The sequence below is a fragment of the Amia ocellicauda genome, chromosome 8, assembly GCF_036373705.1.
Source record: "Amia ocellicauda isolate fAmiCal2 chromosome 8, fAmiCal2.hap1, whole genome shotgun sequence".
NCBI lineage: Eukaryota > Metazoa > Chordata > Actinopteri > Amiiformes > Amiidae > Amia > Amia ocellicauda.
This window is the reverse complement of record NC_089857.1, coordinates 30,691,691-30,709,971: the sequence shown is the minus strand read 5'-3', so window position 1 is coordinate 30,709,971 and position 18,281 is coordinate 30,691,691. Positions and strand designations below refer to the sequence as shown.

Here is an 18,281-nt window from a genome sequence, read left to right as displayed (position 1 = left end):
TTGTTTGTTTGTTTGAACTACAAATAGCCAGTGAGTCTTTGTGGTCCTGCGATCTCCTGAACACAGCTTTACTTTCTTACATTTCGACCACACATACACTGAGACTGAGAATCCTTTCACACCCAGTTTAAAAGCAAAAACGAAATAATCAAAAAACATGTAATAAGTTCTGCAGCTGATACTTTAACACATAATCTAAGCTAAAACCCTATTACACATAAAATGAGACCTTCCAGTTTATCTTATTACAGTTGCTTTATTTTGTTGGAACTATTCGACAATATGAAGATACACATGAACAGGACAAGAAGAATTTAAGGTATCTGCTACAGTTATGGCTGACAATACACTATGATGTGCTCAACATTTCAGGAACCCTTTCAGTCACAAGCATTTAAGTTATTTTAAACACAGTTTTAAGATAAAACAGTACAGGTATTTAATTTAATTTAATCCAAACTAAGTGATGGTCTCTTCTTTTTTCTCATTCCTTACTCAGCATCACAGGTAATGTGGCTTTCAGATATGAGATTCAAATGGATTTAATTGTATTTTATTGGCTGGAACAGGCTGTAAGGGTAATACAGTTTATGAGCTTGATTATTGTGAATATTTTCCAAGAAGCTGGAAATATATTACCTTAACAGAAAAATGCATTTGATTTACAATACATTATTTACAAGAGTATAGCCATAAAAAATAAACATGTATGTAAATGGAAGGCTACAGTAAAAAGTTAACATATGCAGTATACTTTGGTATATCTGTTCCTTTTCTATATATTTCAACATAGAACTGTAGGGGGTCATTTTTAAATTAACTTAAAGTCTCTCTTTGTCCTGTGACAAAATACACTTTAAATAACACTAAAGATACATGTATTTATTTGTAGAAGAACTTTAATCATACAAACAATAACAAACAGTAAGTTACATTTCATCGTACATTTATAAATCACATTACTGTTTTACAGGTATAGTTCCTAACTATGTTTTCTTGTAAAACATGATCTCTGGGGCAATATCACCATCTGGTGGTTGTATCTGAAATAACCCTCCAGGTACAAACTATTCAGAAAAGAATACACATTTTTAGTTTAGTTTTTTGTGTTCAGCCATAGTACAAAAACTCGTGGCTATGACTTGTGTAATAGCTGTACACTGTCAATACAATGTAAAACAATATATTACATTACAGATAATGCATTGGGGATCAATCTTGCATTTACCACATCTCTGAGAAAGTGGTGCTGTCTCTGTAGTTCCCAAAATGGCAGATATGCCTTTACCAGTGGCGGCTGGTGACTCACACAATTGGGGAGGACAGGAGGAAAACCATGTCATGTAATTTTACATTAGTTGGCTACTTATCTCTTTTTCTTATGTTCAAGTTATGTTATGTTGTTATGGTCAAATGTAGCAATAATCTAACTAGCAAACTAATGCAAACTTACAAACGCACTCGAAGTTTATCCCCATCTTCCAGAAAAAACAAATATATATTATCATATAATTATATTACAACACAAAGGATGAATATAAAAAGCGGCCAGGCTGGCTCTTCTTTGGATCTGGGAAGGTCAGAAGAAGCTACACTAGTGAACTACTTCTCGATAAAAAAGGGAAATGCAAATCTGAAAAGTGTAAAAGTGGGTCGCAATTTGCACTTCCAATTCCTCTCGTCTAATACGGTACTGTATCTACCGCGCTACCACCAGCTCGCCACACTCACATACAACAGTAGAGAACCGAAGAAGAAATTTGGAAATTATCATTGGACGAACACGACGTCGATATCGTATTCTGGTTGTTGATTGGTTAGGGAGGACGTCTTCCCTTGGCGCATCATTTTACGTGTTTTGGCCAATAACAGATTAGCATGAAACAAAATGAAGTACATTACAGTGATACGCCCCCCACCACTCCACACAGCCTGCCCTTTCCCCTCTGCCTGCAGGTGTCGCTGTTGAAGCATTTAAATCAGAATTTCAATAATGAACTTTTTCCAAAGAGATACATTATTTTATAAATGATACTGACATTTGGAAATGGTTTATTTACATAGTCTGCCATATCTACTAATATATGTATTACTTGTATTACTTTTATGATGATGATGATGATGATAGTAGTGGCAGTATGAGCAGCAGCTGTAGTGCTGCGGGCGGATGTGATGCTCCTCGCAATGAGATGAGGAACTCAAAACCAAAAGAAAAAGAAAGCATTCCTCTCCAACCTAACCATTAATTGGGGAGGGGGTTGTGGTTTTGGTTGGTTGCTTTAATTGTTATTATTCGGATTTCGTCAGATCACACTTTCATTAAACCACGTACTCCATGGCTTTCATTCGTTTCTCTTCAAACGGACGGAAAGCGCCAGTGCGCCGGTGGAGAAGTGCGCGGCACTAGACTAATGGGGAGCTGCTGGACCTGTGCTGATCTCCACATGGGAAGCACTGGGGAGAGATACCACAGCTACCCTGTACACAGACTTGATGTCGGTCTAACAGGTGCGGAAGGGATGTGAATCTTCATCAGACACATGGGAAGTCGTCCTGCCATTCAACTGCGTAAGAGATGGGTGCAGCTCTGGAAGAACCTGTTTGATCGCGCTTTAAAACCTCCGTGTGGAGTTATTTATAGCGTATTATACTTTCTCCCGACTTTGAATACCTCCCACACTAATACACACAGAAGCTGCAATGGAAAGCCTGCCTGGCAGATCAACCCGGTGGGCGATGTCATTTCGGACTCTCGTCGAGCCGGTGGTGGTCGCAGCCCAGCTGGCCAGCGCTCTCTATGACACCGGGCTGCAGATGGTGGTGAAAGAGCGCTGCAATGTGACCACCTCCAGTAACACCACAGCTCCTGAAGACCAGCAGCAGAAAGCCATATCCAATTTCTACATGGTCTACAACATGATCTCCAGCTTTGTCCCTTTCCTGCCAGCTATTTTCCTGGCCAGAATTGGAGATCAACGCAGAAGTAGAAAGATACCCATCAGTGTCCCTTTGGTGGGTTACTTCTTATCCAGGGCACTCCTGCTCATAGTCATCCTCTTTCAATTGCCTATCCAGGTGATGTTTGGGGGGGCAATACTGTATGGACTGGGAGGCGGCTTTTCCTCTTACTGGGCAGGAGTCTTTTCACTGGTATCAGAAAGGTCAAATGAAGCGCAGAGGTCCCTCCATCTGATAAGGATCGAGTTGGCATACGGGATAGCAGGGTTTGTTGGCAGCGTGGCATCTGGGCATCTCTTCATGATATATTCCTATGAACTAAGACAAGGGGTGCTTCTGGTGGGTTTAAGTGTCATACTCTACCTGTTTTGCTTGACATACACCTTGTGTGTTTTGAAGTTCCCACAGCAGGTCCCCAGTCCCAATAACGCAGAAGAAAGCAATGTGGATAGATGTCTTTCCATGTCCATATGCTTGACTTTTGATAAAAACATCATATTATTGTTTGCGGCTGCCATTCTGTATGACATCTCTGTTGGAGGTGCCTTGGAGATTTTGACCTCTTTTGTCATGAAGGAACCTTTGAGCTGGGGGGCCGCAAAGGTTGGCTATGGGAATGCCTTCGGCTTTGCTATCTACATTACCAGTTTCCTGGGAGTCTTGTTTTTTTCCAGGTACTTTAGGGATACCACTATGATTATCATTGGGATTGTATCATTCGGCGCTGGTATTTTTGGTATGTCCTTTGTGACCACAACATACGGGTTCTTTATAGGTAAGAGACTTCTTTTACTTACTTTGATTGAACTAAATTAACATTATTAAACTATCCTCCTGACAATATTATAAATTATATATATATATATATATATATATATATATATATATATATATATATTTAGAGGATCTCTGATTTCTGTTATCATCCAGGTTTCAATGAAATAATAATAATATTATTAGTAGTATATTTGATATATTATTATTATTATTATTATTATTATTATTATTATTATTATTATTATTATTATACTTTGATCTTACCTTTTTGAATTGCTGTAAAATGTTTTCACATAATTACATGATTCATCTCAACAATTAATATATTTATATTGGGTAAACAAGTATTGTCACAAAGTACCAATTATTTACCAAAGCAAAATGATTCTGTATGGTAAACGTATTTATATTCACATTGTGGTGGTGATGGACACTCAGATATTATTTCAGAAAGTTATACAAAGTAGGCAAAATGTATGAAGAGGTGAAGGAATGCCTGGTATACCCGACAGGTAATATAAAATATTGACAAGTAGAAGCGCACAGGTATAAAGATGTACCTACCCATATTTGAAGAAGCAGTAATATATCTGTACACAAACTGGTAGACAAATTGTTCAAGATGTAAGTAAACTTCAGGCCTAGACAAAGTACTGGATTAAAGAAAAACATTGCCCCCCTGCTAATAGCAAACTACAGACCCGTACATCATAATAGTTACATTTATGATTAGACGAAAGTAGCATCTTACTTACTTACAACTTAGTACAGTTTTGTATTTTTTTTTATTAGCAGGTGGTGCATAGTTTGGAGCTTTGCTTTGGGTCATTGTCCTGTTGTACAAGGAAACTGGCTCCAGTCAAGTGCCATCCACAGGGTATGGCATAGCGTTGCAAAATGGAGTGATAGCCTTCCTTCTTCAAGATCCCTTTTACCCTGTACAAATCTCCCACTTTACCACCACCAATGCACCCCCAGACCATCACATTGCCTCCACCATGCTTGACAGATGGCATCAAGCACTCCTCCAGCATCTTTTCATTTGGTCTGTGTCTGACGAATGTTCGTCTTTGTGATCCGGACATCTCAAACTTAGATTAATCTGTCCATAACACTTTTTTCCAATCTGTCCAGTGTCTGTGTTCTTTGCCCATCTTAATCTTTATTTTTATTGGCCAGTCTGAGATATGGCTTTTTCTTTGCAACCAACATCCCGGAGTCGCCTCTTCACTGTTGACGTTGATACTGGTGTTTTGCGGGTACTATTTAATGAAGCTGCCAGTTGAGGACCTGTGAGGCGTCTGTTTGTCAAACTAGACACTCTGATGTATTTGTCCTCTTGCTCAGTTGTGCACCAGGGCCTCCCGCTCCTCTTTCTATTCTGGTTAGAGACAGTTTGCACTGTTCTGTGAAGGGAGCAGTACACAGCATTGTACAAGATCTTCAGTTTCTTGGCAGTTTCTCGCATGGAATAGCCCTTCAATTCTCAGAACAAGAATAGACTGACAAGTTTCAGAAGAAAGTTCTTTGTTTCTGGCCATTTTGAGCCTGTAATCAAACCCACAATTGCTGATGCCCCAGATAAGAATAATCCTCCTGTAGAATTATCACGTTGAAGAGTTTGATGCGTGGACACTTTCCTTTGCATATCAATCTAGAAATCAAAGAATGCAATTTGTCCCAGTATTTAGCTGGGGGTGAAGTGGAATCATTGAGCTAAAGAAACGTATGCCTGGAAGTACATTCATTTGTACAAAGATGCCCCCACTTATCTCTAAGTCTCTATTTTTTTAAGATTGTATTGTAGTTATCCAGAACAATAGAGCATATGGAGGGGTAAATGTCCACAACAAGATACCAAGTCTTAGTTTGTCGAAACAAGACAGCCACCTTTAACCCCAGAACAGGATTTAGAAATGCCGCCAGCTTTGCTATTCTCATTACCAATTTCCTAGGACTTGTGCTTAAGCAATACCACCATGATAATAATAGGCATGGGTTCATTCAATGCTGGTATTTATATAATGACATTTAGGATGAAAACATACATGTTCTATATAGGTACAACAATTCATTGCATTACAGTATTGAATAGTGAAATTGATTTAGGGAACATACTTGGATTGTGTTTGAGTCTTTTCAGAGAAGAATACACCATATTGAACATGAAACATGACTGCTAGTGCAATGATTCCCAAGCAATAATTGTCTCCCTTATATAATTGGGTTCTCTGATCTCTTTGTGATCTCACACAGGTTTTGATTGTTTATTTTTAAACTTGCTACCATTGTTGTTGTTGATACAAAACTAACAAAGTTGTCAACCAAAATTGCCTATTTCAATACATTATTATTATTATTATTATTATTATTATTATTATTATTATTATTATTATTATTATAGAAATTCTGCACTTGCTTTGGTATTTTTTCAAGTAAACTGACCAGTGGCCTGGGCCAAGCAGGAACATTGAGTTTAAGTTTCATTAAATATAGATACTTTGTTAATAATTAAATGATAAACAAATGTTGAGTCAGAGGGGAAAAAAATAATCAATCTGTGTGAAATTCAATAACTGTCTCATAGTGCATCTGTTACACATTGTTTAATTGCTTGTCAGACAGGTAATTTTGCTAGTGCAATTCCATACATTCTTTAAATAACACTTTATATAAAATGGTGTGTCTTCGAATTATAAACACAAAATTGGTTTCAACAGAGACAGTTCAACCCATCTTGTTGATCATGTTGCCTGTAACATATACTTCTAAAAATCTCTCGATTCCTCCATTACTCCATTATATCACTATTGCAAGGAATGAGTGGTTAAGAGGGTTGGGGGTGGGCCTAGCATATTTGGTAGAAGAGCAAAGAAAAAAATAATGGTTCTGTGCCACGTGTATTAATTACCACAATTAATTAGACAGGATTAGTTCTTGTGAAGGTTTTCAGGACCAAACAAAGCTTGTACTGTATATCTGCAGCTCAGTAACAGCTCATTATGTTTATGAGAGGCAATCAGTATTTCTCTCAGGAGTGCAGAAGATTTGGCAGTGATGGTGCTGATGACATGTGTGTCTGCCTGCCCAGACACAATGAGAAGACAGCTCTGCAGGTCATAGCAAAACATTTCCATATTTCTCAATTTTTCAAAATTGAGAAAAAAAAAGGTAAAACAACATGAAAAATTCACAACCAAGCCTGGAAAGAAATAAGGAAATTAGCTAGCAGAGGCTCCTTATGCTCCTTTTACATTTTTTCTTGACTGAAAGATTGAATTCCTTTTTCGTACAGGAGTGTTTGTGATGTAAAATCTCAAAACAGTAAATCAGGGGAAATTACGTTGACACCTATTTGTCACAAACTATTTTAGATCTCCAATGTATTCTATATTTATGGTGGTTCTAGTTCCCATTTTTACCTTATATTAGAAGTTCTGAAACTAATGTCAAGATTTCTAAGTTTAGCAGTCAACCAACTGAACAGCACAGGCAAGATGCAGTTGTCGTTTATGCGTGAATGCATTGAACCTGTTGTGGCCGCATATCAGATTGCCGGTTCATTCTACGATACAGCTTTACTGATGGAAGTTAAAGAACGTTGCAATGTGACGACTCGCAGAAACTCCTCAATCGATGCACATGCCAAGAGGCTAGATGTCAATCAACAAATTGCAATATCGAATTTCTACATGATCTACAATATTATCTCAGGACTTACTCCTTTTCTACCAGCTATTGTGCTGGCCAGACTTGGCGATAAACTGAGCAAAAAGATCCCAATCTGTGTCTCTTTGGTAGGGTATTTGGTCTCTAGAGCTCTCCTGCTCTTTGTTATCCTGCTCCACTTACCACTGGAGGTGATGTTCGGGGCAGTTGCTGTGAATAACTTGTGTGGAGGCTTTTCTGCATTCTGGGGCGGCATCATGGCCCTTGCGTCTGCACGCTCCACAGCAGAAAGTAGAACTGTCTATCTTGGAAGGATTGAGATGATACATGGAATAGCTGGGTTTTTTGGCAGTATGGCATCTGGACACATTTTCCAAATTTCTGATTTTGCGCGAAAGGAGGGGATTTTATTGATGGGGCTGAGTGTTGGTATTTATACATTTTGCTTGATCTATAGCATTTTTGTTCTGAAAGTTCCAGCTGTTGAACCCAGCCAGTCAGTTCCGGCTCGACCTCCTGTGCAGACCTCAGTCAACTGCAGCACAAATTGTCACGATGGTGAGGGGTGCTGTGGACCATCAGAAGCCCCTGAAATACTGAAGCAAAGTTTCCTTGAGAAGATCACCGTCAGCCTTCTGTTTAGTGCTGGTATATTGTACCACATGGCTTCATGGGGTATGAAAGATATCTTGAGCTCATTTGTGCTCAAAGAACCATTAAGCTGGAATGCCAAACAGGTTGGCTATGGGAATGCAGCAAGCTTCGGGATCTTCATCAGCAGCTTTCTTGGAGTCTTGCTTTTCTCCAGATTCTTAAAAGATACCACCATTATAATAATAGGGATGATATCATTTTGTTTAGGTATACTGGTCATGGCTTTTGTCAGGAAGACATACATGTTCTATGTAGGTAAGAAGATTTTCTCTATGTTGTTCTAACCTATAAGGATTTTCTAAGGAAATTAATGAATCATTTTCCTATGATGTAAAGTCTAATTAACTGAAATGATCTATGCAATATTCATAATTCTACACTATTTATTTGCCAGAATTGCCACTTTCGACTAATCTTCCACACTGGCATTTTGATGCTTGGTTGTTCAGTATTGTCCACCACTGCACTGCACTGCACAGCTCAGTCTTTTGCTTTTCTATCAGAGCCTGATTTTCATGCTATCATGACCTCTAAAACTAGAGATTTTTAAGATCATACTGAGAGGCGATAATGAGCAGATACACTTTTGTATGGAATAAGTATAATTTATAAGGAATACTTGACTATAGTATGAAGGACTGTGAATATGAAATTCTACTATTGATGAATTGTAGATGTGAAAACTGAGGATAATTTTACACTCCCTACGGTTATTGAGTAAATGGAAATAGAGAACTGAAATGTATAACCAAAAAAGAGGAAAGATATTTACGCTAAGAAAGAAATAGAAAGCAGAAGGTTCCACTTCTGTTAATCAAAGATTACCAAGGTGGGGACATCAATTCCAGCAATTCAGAATTGGTAATAATATAGTTCAGTGGGATATCTTAAAAGAGGTTTTCAATACATTGTTCTGATATGTTTTTTTTAATGATTTTATATTTTTTGTAATTATTGTTTCCATTCACGGGAAAATGATGATATTGTAACAAGATGTCTCATTTAAACAGCCAACAAATAATTTCCCATGAGAAGTTTGGTGTGTGCCTAACTATATTAGAAGTGCCTTTACAAATATATACAAAGCAGTCAGTGGAGGTTATAAAACTTTTAATTCTGTGTGATTTTATTTAAAAACATTTTAATAATGAACCATATATTTCTCTTTTTCCTTCATTGCAGCTCGAACTTTGAATATGTTTGCCTTGATTCCAATGCCCACCATCCGCTCTCTGCTGTCTAAGCAAGTCCAAGGCTCTTCTTTGGGTAAGTCATCTCTATTGGCCTTTTGCTGCCATAGGAAACAGGGTATTCACTCACCAGTTATCTGAAGGAACAGCTGAGGGAGAGTGATTATGCTATTGCACATGAACACATCTGAAAATGAAAGGCAATTTAAGTGGAGTAGGAAAATAAAGTAATACATTATTCTCCAATCTATATCTTTTGGAAGCATCAAATTAAACATTAGTCACAAGTAAATGTGTTTGGGAAATAAGAAGATATGAGAAAGTGACTGCCGTTTATAATCCGGTCTTCTCCTAGTTCATCCTTTTAGAACAACACTTACAGATATTTGTATGTTAATGTGAGAAGGTCCACAACTTCAACTACTATGTAAAGCTATAAAGGCAAAGCATTTATTGCATTTAAAAGTAGATAAATGAGTGTGCTACTCTCAGCTTGTCGGGATAATAAACCCTCTCACAGCCTTAAAGAATTTACTATTTTCATGTAAAAGAGACACAGAATGACTTGAAATGTAATGGTGGTTGACAGAGGTACATAAGGAAAACCTAATTAAAGAAAGTGCATTGGAAATGACAAACATAATAATTTTATGTAAATAGGAGTGGTCTTGCCTAGGAAAATCAGGCACATCTCTAAAATTCAAAATACTTTGCAAAAGTGGTGTTGCAGAGTCTGAGTTTTTCACATGTAATATCTATTGTTTTAACTCTATTGTTTGCCTTCTGACAGTAATATGTAAAAAAAATAAAAACTGTATTGCATTTTCAAGGATTCAGCAGGAGATGTGGCATTTTTATTCCCAAAACTTTGCTCACAAGAGACATTACCATAATAACGTATACATTTGAAAGCTTCAGATGTTGTTAGAAAGCATGTTAAAGTACATTAAAGATATTGTTTTCTTTTTTGCAAGATATAACCTCAATTAATAATTTGAAATTCGTCAGTTTAGTGAGTTATTTCAGTGTGTTTATGTTTCAGACTCTACGCAACCTCTTACTTATGAGTAGTTCTGCCAGATAAAATAAGTAATTGTTCTGGAATGTGTGGGATCAGCTGTTGTCACAGGCCAACAAGTGAAGCGTGGTTATGCTGGGTTTTTCCCTTTGATGGGGAAAATAAAGCCCTATTCTTCTAAGAAAATGTTTTTTTCCGAAACCTCTATGTGATATGTGTGTAGTTATTCAATTCAAGTGAAGGTTAGTAGCATAACACATACATATAACGCAAAAAAGAACCATCACAGGCCAAAATATAGATAAATATGTGATTCTACTGGCACATCCAATGAAACTTCAATATAATATTATGGATATTAATCTATGGCAACATTTGTAAGGAAGTTATTATTACAAATAATTTTAAAGTGTCCACTCTATAGTAAACAATATCATATGGTTCCTATTTTTTGTTGAGGACTGTGAATATGAGTTACCTGATATCAAATATAATTATTATTTTGCTGGCATAAGACAACACATCTCTGAAAGGCATCAATACATTTCCCAATATACTTGTATAGACTCCTAACATAACATTTTGCCAGCCCCAGCTAATGATATTTACTCCTAGAACATAATATTTTCATTATTCAAATTTGCCTGTTGCAGCTGAGCAAGACTGAAATTCCTCACCAACTCTCCACTTGACAAAGACAGCCCAGAAACTCAGAGAAAAGTTCAACAAAAAGTGAAGATATGGAATTTTAAAGCATACTATCTTACAGATACTCATTAATGAGGCAAATCACCTCTTCAGTTGCCCACATTTGATAGTGCTATAACTCATTACATCTAACTTTAGCAATTTGTCTCTGATTGTCAACAAAATATGTTTTGTTTTGTTTTCTCTTGACATACTTTAGCTCGTCTATATTTAGTCTTCCTGTAATGTTTCAGTGGGAGAAAGTGGTTCCACTTGTTTCCTGAAGTTCACTCAAAGGCTCGGTAGCTTTGTTTGTGACTTCTTCTTCAACCACTGTTACACTACATTTCCATTTGTAGAATGTATCAGTAGATCAAAACTTTGACTCATTCGCCTACAGTGATTACAGTTACAATACATAATGGCATTTTATTGAACCTGGGAATCTTCCTTGTATCTATTGAAAACTCACCATGAATTACTATGTTTGTTACGTTGCCTGGGGTCATGGTCTCTTTAAGTATCATTAGGGCTGTCTGGCCAGCATCGTGTCCATTTCATCATACATTTATTTAGCTGGAGATCCCCTGGTAGGAGAGAATGTGAAAGCTTCATGAGTAATTTCCTGTTGTTTTAATTATTTTATTTCCTAACAGTTCAAAAGTCAACATATCATCTTTCCTCTTTCTAACTGAAAATTCACTGGATTATTCCCTGTATTTATTTTGGGGTGATTTGACACTTTCTCTGATCAATTCCTAACAGATGCTTCAACATTGAGTATTAAAGTTCATATTAGTTCATCTTCCTGTGTGAATATAAGCCACTAAACAAAGTAAATGTATAGAACATTAGTATTTTTTCTTAATTTCAGGATGGTGAGCTATGTCTGTCTAGAGATAAGGGTGCCTGCTAAGAAATAAATACATTATAATAATAATAACAGAGTTTGCTCGTGTAAATTAATATACAGGTTTCCAAAACACACTTATATATATATATATATATATATATATATATATATATATATATATATATATATAATCAGGCTAGCTGATGAAGACATGTGAAGAGTGTGAGTTATTCAATAAAATGACACTGTAATAATGTAATGTAATGTAATGTAATGTAATAATAAAAGTCTGGTCTAAATAACTAATAAGTGATAGTGCGGCTACAAAATTTAATTTTCTTTATATATTTTTGCCTTATTTGGGCCAGCACCTCTTAGAAGTGAAGACGCTGTAGTGCACGGATGTTCTTAAGTTACATATATATATATATATTTCAAATGTAGGTCCCAGGTGCTGTTCATGTTTCCCAACCATCCAATTAAACTGAAAAGGAAGAATGTGAATTTCAAATATTTGCTCTCAGAGCTATTAATGTTTAAACCAATGAGGCATGTCACTATTTGGTTACTATGAAACGGACACTTTAGATGCATTTGTAAACAACCCTGAAGTATTTTGTTGTCTTGTATCATAAAATTGATTTGTTAATTAGCTGGTAGTCTACAAAAGTGCCTGTCAGTTAATTGCAGTTTTTTTTTTTATTATTATTATTCCTAAAAATTTAATTGCAAAAGACAATTCCCTTTGGCAGTAGTGTAATGTTTTTGTTTTTGAACGTACCTAGTCACCTTTAGACTTACATTTGTTTATTCATAATCTCTGTACAACAATGTGTTTGAAGGTTTTATGTGTGTTTTAGGCAGATTTATGGAAATCAATATTGCAAAAGAAAACCTGTTGCATTTTTGCTTCCTGTAATCGAATTACCTTCAGGATTATGTTTTAGCAATTTCCTTTATTCTTTAAACAGCTTACCTGTTGGGGAACAAATCCAAATGAATACATGAGAAATATAACACATGCGCATGTAAGAACTGTTTGCCACATAACTACCTCACACAAAGCCCATTGAGGAAAATTAATTGAGTTCAATATAGCATGTATAGTGTGAATGCCTTGGAAATCATGAGCAGTCAGTCATTAAAACAAATTTCTGATAACACAGTGTAATAAACGCGGCACTCTATTGTGAATAAATGTGTCACTCTATAGGATATGTGCTATTTGTGAAGTAAATATCCACACCCAACTTTTTCATGTTGGAAGTAAATTAACTGTATAAAACCACTGACTAAACTGAAATAAAATCAAGGTTTTACACCAAAGATCCATGGACACTTTTGAAATTAAATGGAAATCTGTTGGATGGTGAATTTCTAAGGCTTTTGTAAATCATGCATCCTTCGCATGTATATGTATGGGTGCAGAGATGAGTAGCAGTTTCATTAACAGCAGTTCAATTACAGAAAAAGGATTGATCTCCTATGTCTTTCCTCCTCACCTTCCAGCTCCTTCTAATCTTGTTTGGTTCTGATAACAAACAGATAAGGACAAACTCTTCAACAGATACAATTAAGAATAAAGGCAAATGTACATATTTATATACAACATAGTTAATATTATAGTGTTGCAAATATGAATAATAACAAAAGTACTTGTGGGTTTGAGCTGTATTGGGGAAATGCAGAAACAAAAAAAGCAAGTTCCCTATACCTTTACCTTGTTCTCAGTAAATGGTGATAGATATAGTGTAGACAGAATTGCAATATATGGTGAGAGAGAGAAATTGAGTTTCTTTGGTTAACCATTGCCAGCTGAGTAAGGAAAATACTAAGTACTGGTCTAATTTTGAAACAAAAGGTTTTATTTTACTTTCGCATTCCAGTGTGGGAACAGAGAAATCCTTTTTTGAGACAAAAACTATTAAATAAAGTCTCAGGTGTATAATAATAATAATACAAATAACAATAACAATGAAAGTATGGAACAAATTGCTTCATATAAATATAAATATTGGACCATATATTTCACAATGTAGAAAAATGCTTATATATTTTTAAATGAAATTATGAAATTACAAAACTCCCCTTGAAATGAATGTCACAGAAAGTGTCGTAAGATTCCTTTCTCATTCGTGTCACAGAACACACTGGTTATCTGAGTAGTTATGTAGGCCTTATGTTAATGAAAAGGCTAGAGAAAGAAAATGAGAAAAGTCATAGACAGATGGCAATTATTCTGATTATTTCCGATTATCAACATGAGCCAGTTCAGTAGAGACGATAGTGGGATTGGAGGATATCCGGTAAAAACAAGTTTGCACCAAATTGGATAGTCTTAATCAGATGGGTGTCATTGCCTTCAAATAGATAAAAGGCAGGAATAAGTAAAGATTCGGTCATTAAGATTAAAACTATTAATTTCAATGAGTGTTACTTATGCATGATGGTAACATTTGGAATATAACTTCCTTATTTTGTGCACTGTGATCTTATTGCAATGTTACAGCATCACCTGCTGGAAGACATTGGTCAGGGCTAAGGGTGGAATATCAGTGAATGTGTCAGTAAAAATCAAAATACCTTCCACATGAATTAATTTGCACACTGTGTTTCTTTATATATTGCTTGCCAGGTAGTTTACAGATTAGGAAGGAATTCTGTGGATTAATGATTAATTTAAAGATGAGACAAATGTAGACCCAAAGGCTAGGTATGCTGAAAAGTCTGCTGATGTGTATTTTGTGATTGCTAAAGAGGGATGAAATAGAGTCCATTACTATATATACAGTACACAACAAAAGCATCACTTCCTAAATTTCAGTGCTCAGCTGAATTAAGAACATTGGTAAAATGTCCTTCTTCCTCAAACTTTGGAAAGTTTTGCAATATAGAGATAACTATTTTAAAGAATATTAACAAGATGATTATTAACGTGTTTTGAAGAAAAGGTTTTTTTCTACAATTCCAAAATGAGCTATTTTATTTCCGAAAATAATCTGGTATTTTGATTTTGATTTGTTAGAACTGATATGTGCAAAGTGTACATTAATTCCTTATACAGAAATGTGCTTCATATTTTCAGGTCTTTTTTATGTTTAGGTTACGCAATTGAATTGAGAAGATGAAATTTCCAATTAAAATCTAAACACATTTTCTTTTATCCATAGGCAAAGTTTTGATCTCAATGCAGCTGTCATTCACCCTAGCCAGTGTGATATACTCACCCATTTTCACCAAGATTTACCAAGCTACCCTGGATTGGTTTGCTGGATTCGTCTTCACTTTGTCATTCATCCTCAGCTGCCTGGCCATAATCCCCATATGGTAAGAGAGATCTCAACTGCTAATTGATGGTGTAATATGTAAGCAATTAGTACAAGAATATTGATAATTGATGCTTGATACTTCATGCTTTACCAGCTTCAGCAACTCAGCCACATTCGTCAAACAGGAGGTAAATTGGTTTGAACGGTTAAAAGTGCAAGCTATTAAAATGTCTTGTTTGGATTCTGTGTAGGATCGTGGGCTACAGAACTGCCAGGCAGCAGGGTTATGAAAGAATTAGCTGACAAGTGGTGCCTCCCCCATTGTCAGCTCATGGTACTGTATTCCTAAATTGTGCTTCAAATCTCCAATTGTCACTTTCTCGGATGTGGATTATACTTGAATTATTTGTCTGCTGCATACTTATTCCTGGAACGCCTTTGTAACAACTATTTATTATTGGAAAGTTAGTACTGAGACTCTGCCATACTTCTCTCCTTGATTTTCATCTAATTCTCTCCCATGGGGTTCGAGTAATACAAATGTTTAACATAATTTCTGACTACTGTCTATCTATAGATGTTACAGGGGCAAGGGGCTAGTTCAGATAGAAATGCACCATTCTCACATCAACAGAGCCACCCTGACCCCTGACTGTTTTATATACATATACTTACATAATATATACATACATGATATATACTCTATATAATCATCAGTTCTTGAACAGAACATCAATTACACTGAAAAAGTTACTTTATTTATTTATTTTGCATTCTTTTTCAGGTTGTTTTTTCATTTCCCTTATTCATCTTTATCATAATTATTATGAATTGTGTTCATCCACAAAGTACAATATAACCAATACATGATACTATATTTAAATGAAGGAATCTCTCTGAGGACTGAAAGGCATCACCTCACCTTCCCAAAAAAGCATTTTGCTGATTAAGGAGTTAATTCTGCATGACTTTCCCAGTACACATCCAAACTCATAGGCTAATCAGGGTCCATAGACCTAGTGTACAAAGAGTACTTTCTCCAAGTGTTACAAATATTTTTGGTTTTAAAGTGGTATTAGTACTGTTAATAAATACTTTTGCTTAGTAGGGTACTATAGAACTAGATAAGTAGAATGTGATAAATCCATGTTTAATTGTATGTATGTATTTTAAAGAGAAAAGGCTCAACATACCCAAGGTTAGTGAACACACTCAGCTGTTGTTTCTTTGCTTGTACTGCCCTCTACTGGCAAACTTAAGTCACTTAAAAAATTGGAAGTGATGTACACTGCATTATCCATGGACTTAAACCTACTAACAATACTTAACCACTGGTCTTGCTCTGGTTTTGTGCATTTTATCTATCTATCTATCTATCTATCTATATGAATTCATCTGAAAATACCATGCCTGTATTTGAATATGTATAATGGAACAGCTTTAGTCATCAGAGTTGTTCTCATGCAATCTGAAATACCTGTATTTCTTCAGTGTTTAATTCATGTAATAAAATAATATATATATCTTTAACAATTAAATGGGAATAACCAAATTACGGTTTACTGTGATTATCTTGTTCTGAATGTATTCAGTCCATTAAGGACAAGTGAAAACTTGTTGACTCTTTTAGCTTTGATGTATGCTTTCTTTTTAATGTCTCTGGTATATATATATTGATTTCTTTATTAGGCAAAAATCATATATTTCCCCCTTCAAAATATATTCACACATAGTGAGATTCAGCACTACTCAAGGCATCTACTTTTAGTATTAATAACACATGTAGGCACATCTCCAAGCCAATCTGATTACTATTATCAGCTGTACATCTTAATGTCAGCCTTCTGCTAGATGAATAAAGCCAGTAAAACAGATGTGATTGTGCCCCAACCCTTTTAGCGAACTAAGTGTAAATATATATGGGTTCATACTGTATTAAACCTATCCGATTTACTCTACTTTAGTCTCAAAGATCTACATAGTCTAACTTTAAGCCTGAAACTAATCCTCTTCCTGCACCCATCAATGATTAAAGCTAAATCCAAGCTGCAATTACAACTACAGAAAGAGTTAGAATTGAACTTTCTACTCATTTAGCATTTTCAGCCTTTCAAGAAGGTACATTTAAATTTAATCCACACATTCATTAAATAAGGTCAATGTACCTTTTAAAAAATAAATTAAAAATGAATAAATGCTCATTAACATCACACATGCACACATGACATTGAAGAGTAGACGGATCATAAATACATTCATTTTTATTGGTCCGATATTTAAAAATCAATTGAGGTAAAGGTAATTGCATCAAAACTATCAAAACAACAACACCGATTTTCAAGCTATTTCTCAAACTAGCAGTATTAACACTAATAAAATGTACATTATATTAATTTGATAGTAAACAATGCACAATGAAATGGACAAAGCACAAAAAAGGAATGCAACAGAAAAATAACATCAGTTTTGGCTTTTAGAGTTAATCATTTGTATAAATATAAAATAAACTCCCCATGTGTAACATGCTGGTGTGAGTAAAAATGAACTCCAATACAATTCCAAGTTAACTGTTCTGAGGACATCTGACCTGTGTATTGAACATTGCGTAAGATACAACCCATTGGATTTTCTTGAGAGTAACACACAAGATAGAAAGAAAATATTAGTTTAAAAAACAGAAAACAAGTGCAAAAGCCAGTTTCCGCAGGTGTATTTAATTGAAAGAATAAAGAGAAAAGCATTTTTCCAGTAATCATTAAAAAAGCGGAAACCAAGCTTACCATTTTGGCAGGGTTTTGCCGAGGACAATTAGAATGTCTTCATTAAATAATTTCTCCATTTAAGAGACTAACCTGTTAAAATTGAGTTTTATATTCCACTGAGTGTCCTGGTTATTAAGGAAACAGATACAAATCAAAAATACACTGTGTGGCAGAACTGTTAGGATATTAGTGGTCTATAGCACACAGTATTGTATTCAATTAATAGGACTATTAATTATTAAGATATTATTTCTGAGTTATGACCAGAGAGCTTTTGTCCGGCAGATAGATTTTAAAGAAAGCAAGTTCAGGATTTTCATGGTTTTTGGATCTTTATCATTTATACATGGATCGTTACAAAATATTTACATATACTTCTTCCTATTGGAACTTAATGTAGTTCATCAGCAGAATGTCAAAATATCAAAAAATGATAGGAATGTA

General features: G+C 35.4%; 1 protein-coding gene across 1 annotated transcript; it reads left to right on the top strand.

The window, feature by feature from the left end:
- Positions 1–2,150: 2,150 nt before the first annotated feature.
- Positions 2,151–16,627, top strand: slc46a2 (solute carrier family 46 member 2). Its single transcript, XM_066711040.1, has 4 exons — positions 2,151–3,733; positions 9,241–9,324; positions 14,977–15,133; positions 15,327–16,627. The coding sequence occupies exons 1-4, from the start codon at positions 2,701–2,703 to the stop codon at positions 15,376–15,378; spliced, it is 1,326 nt and encodes a 441-aa protein (XP_066567137.1). The 5' UTR covers positions 2,151–2,700; the 3' UTR covers positions 15,379–16,627.
- The last annotated feature ends 1,654 nt before the right edge of the window (positions 16,628–18,281 follow it).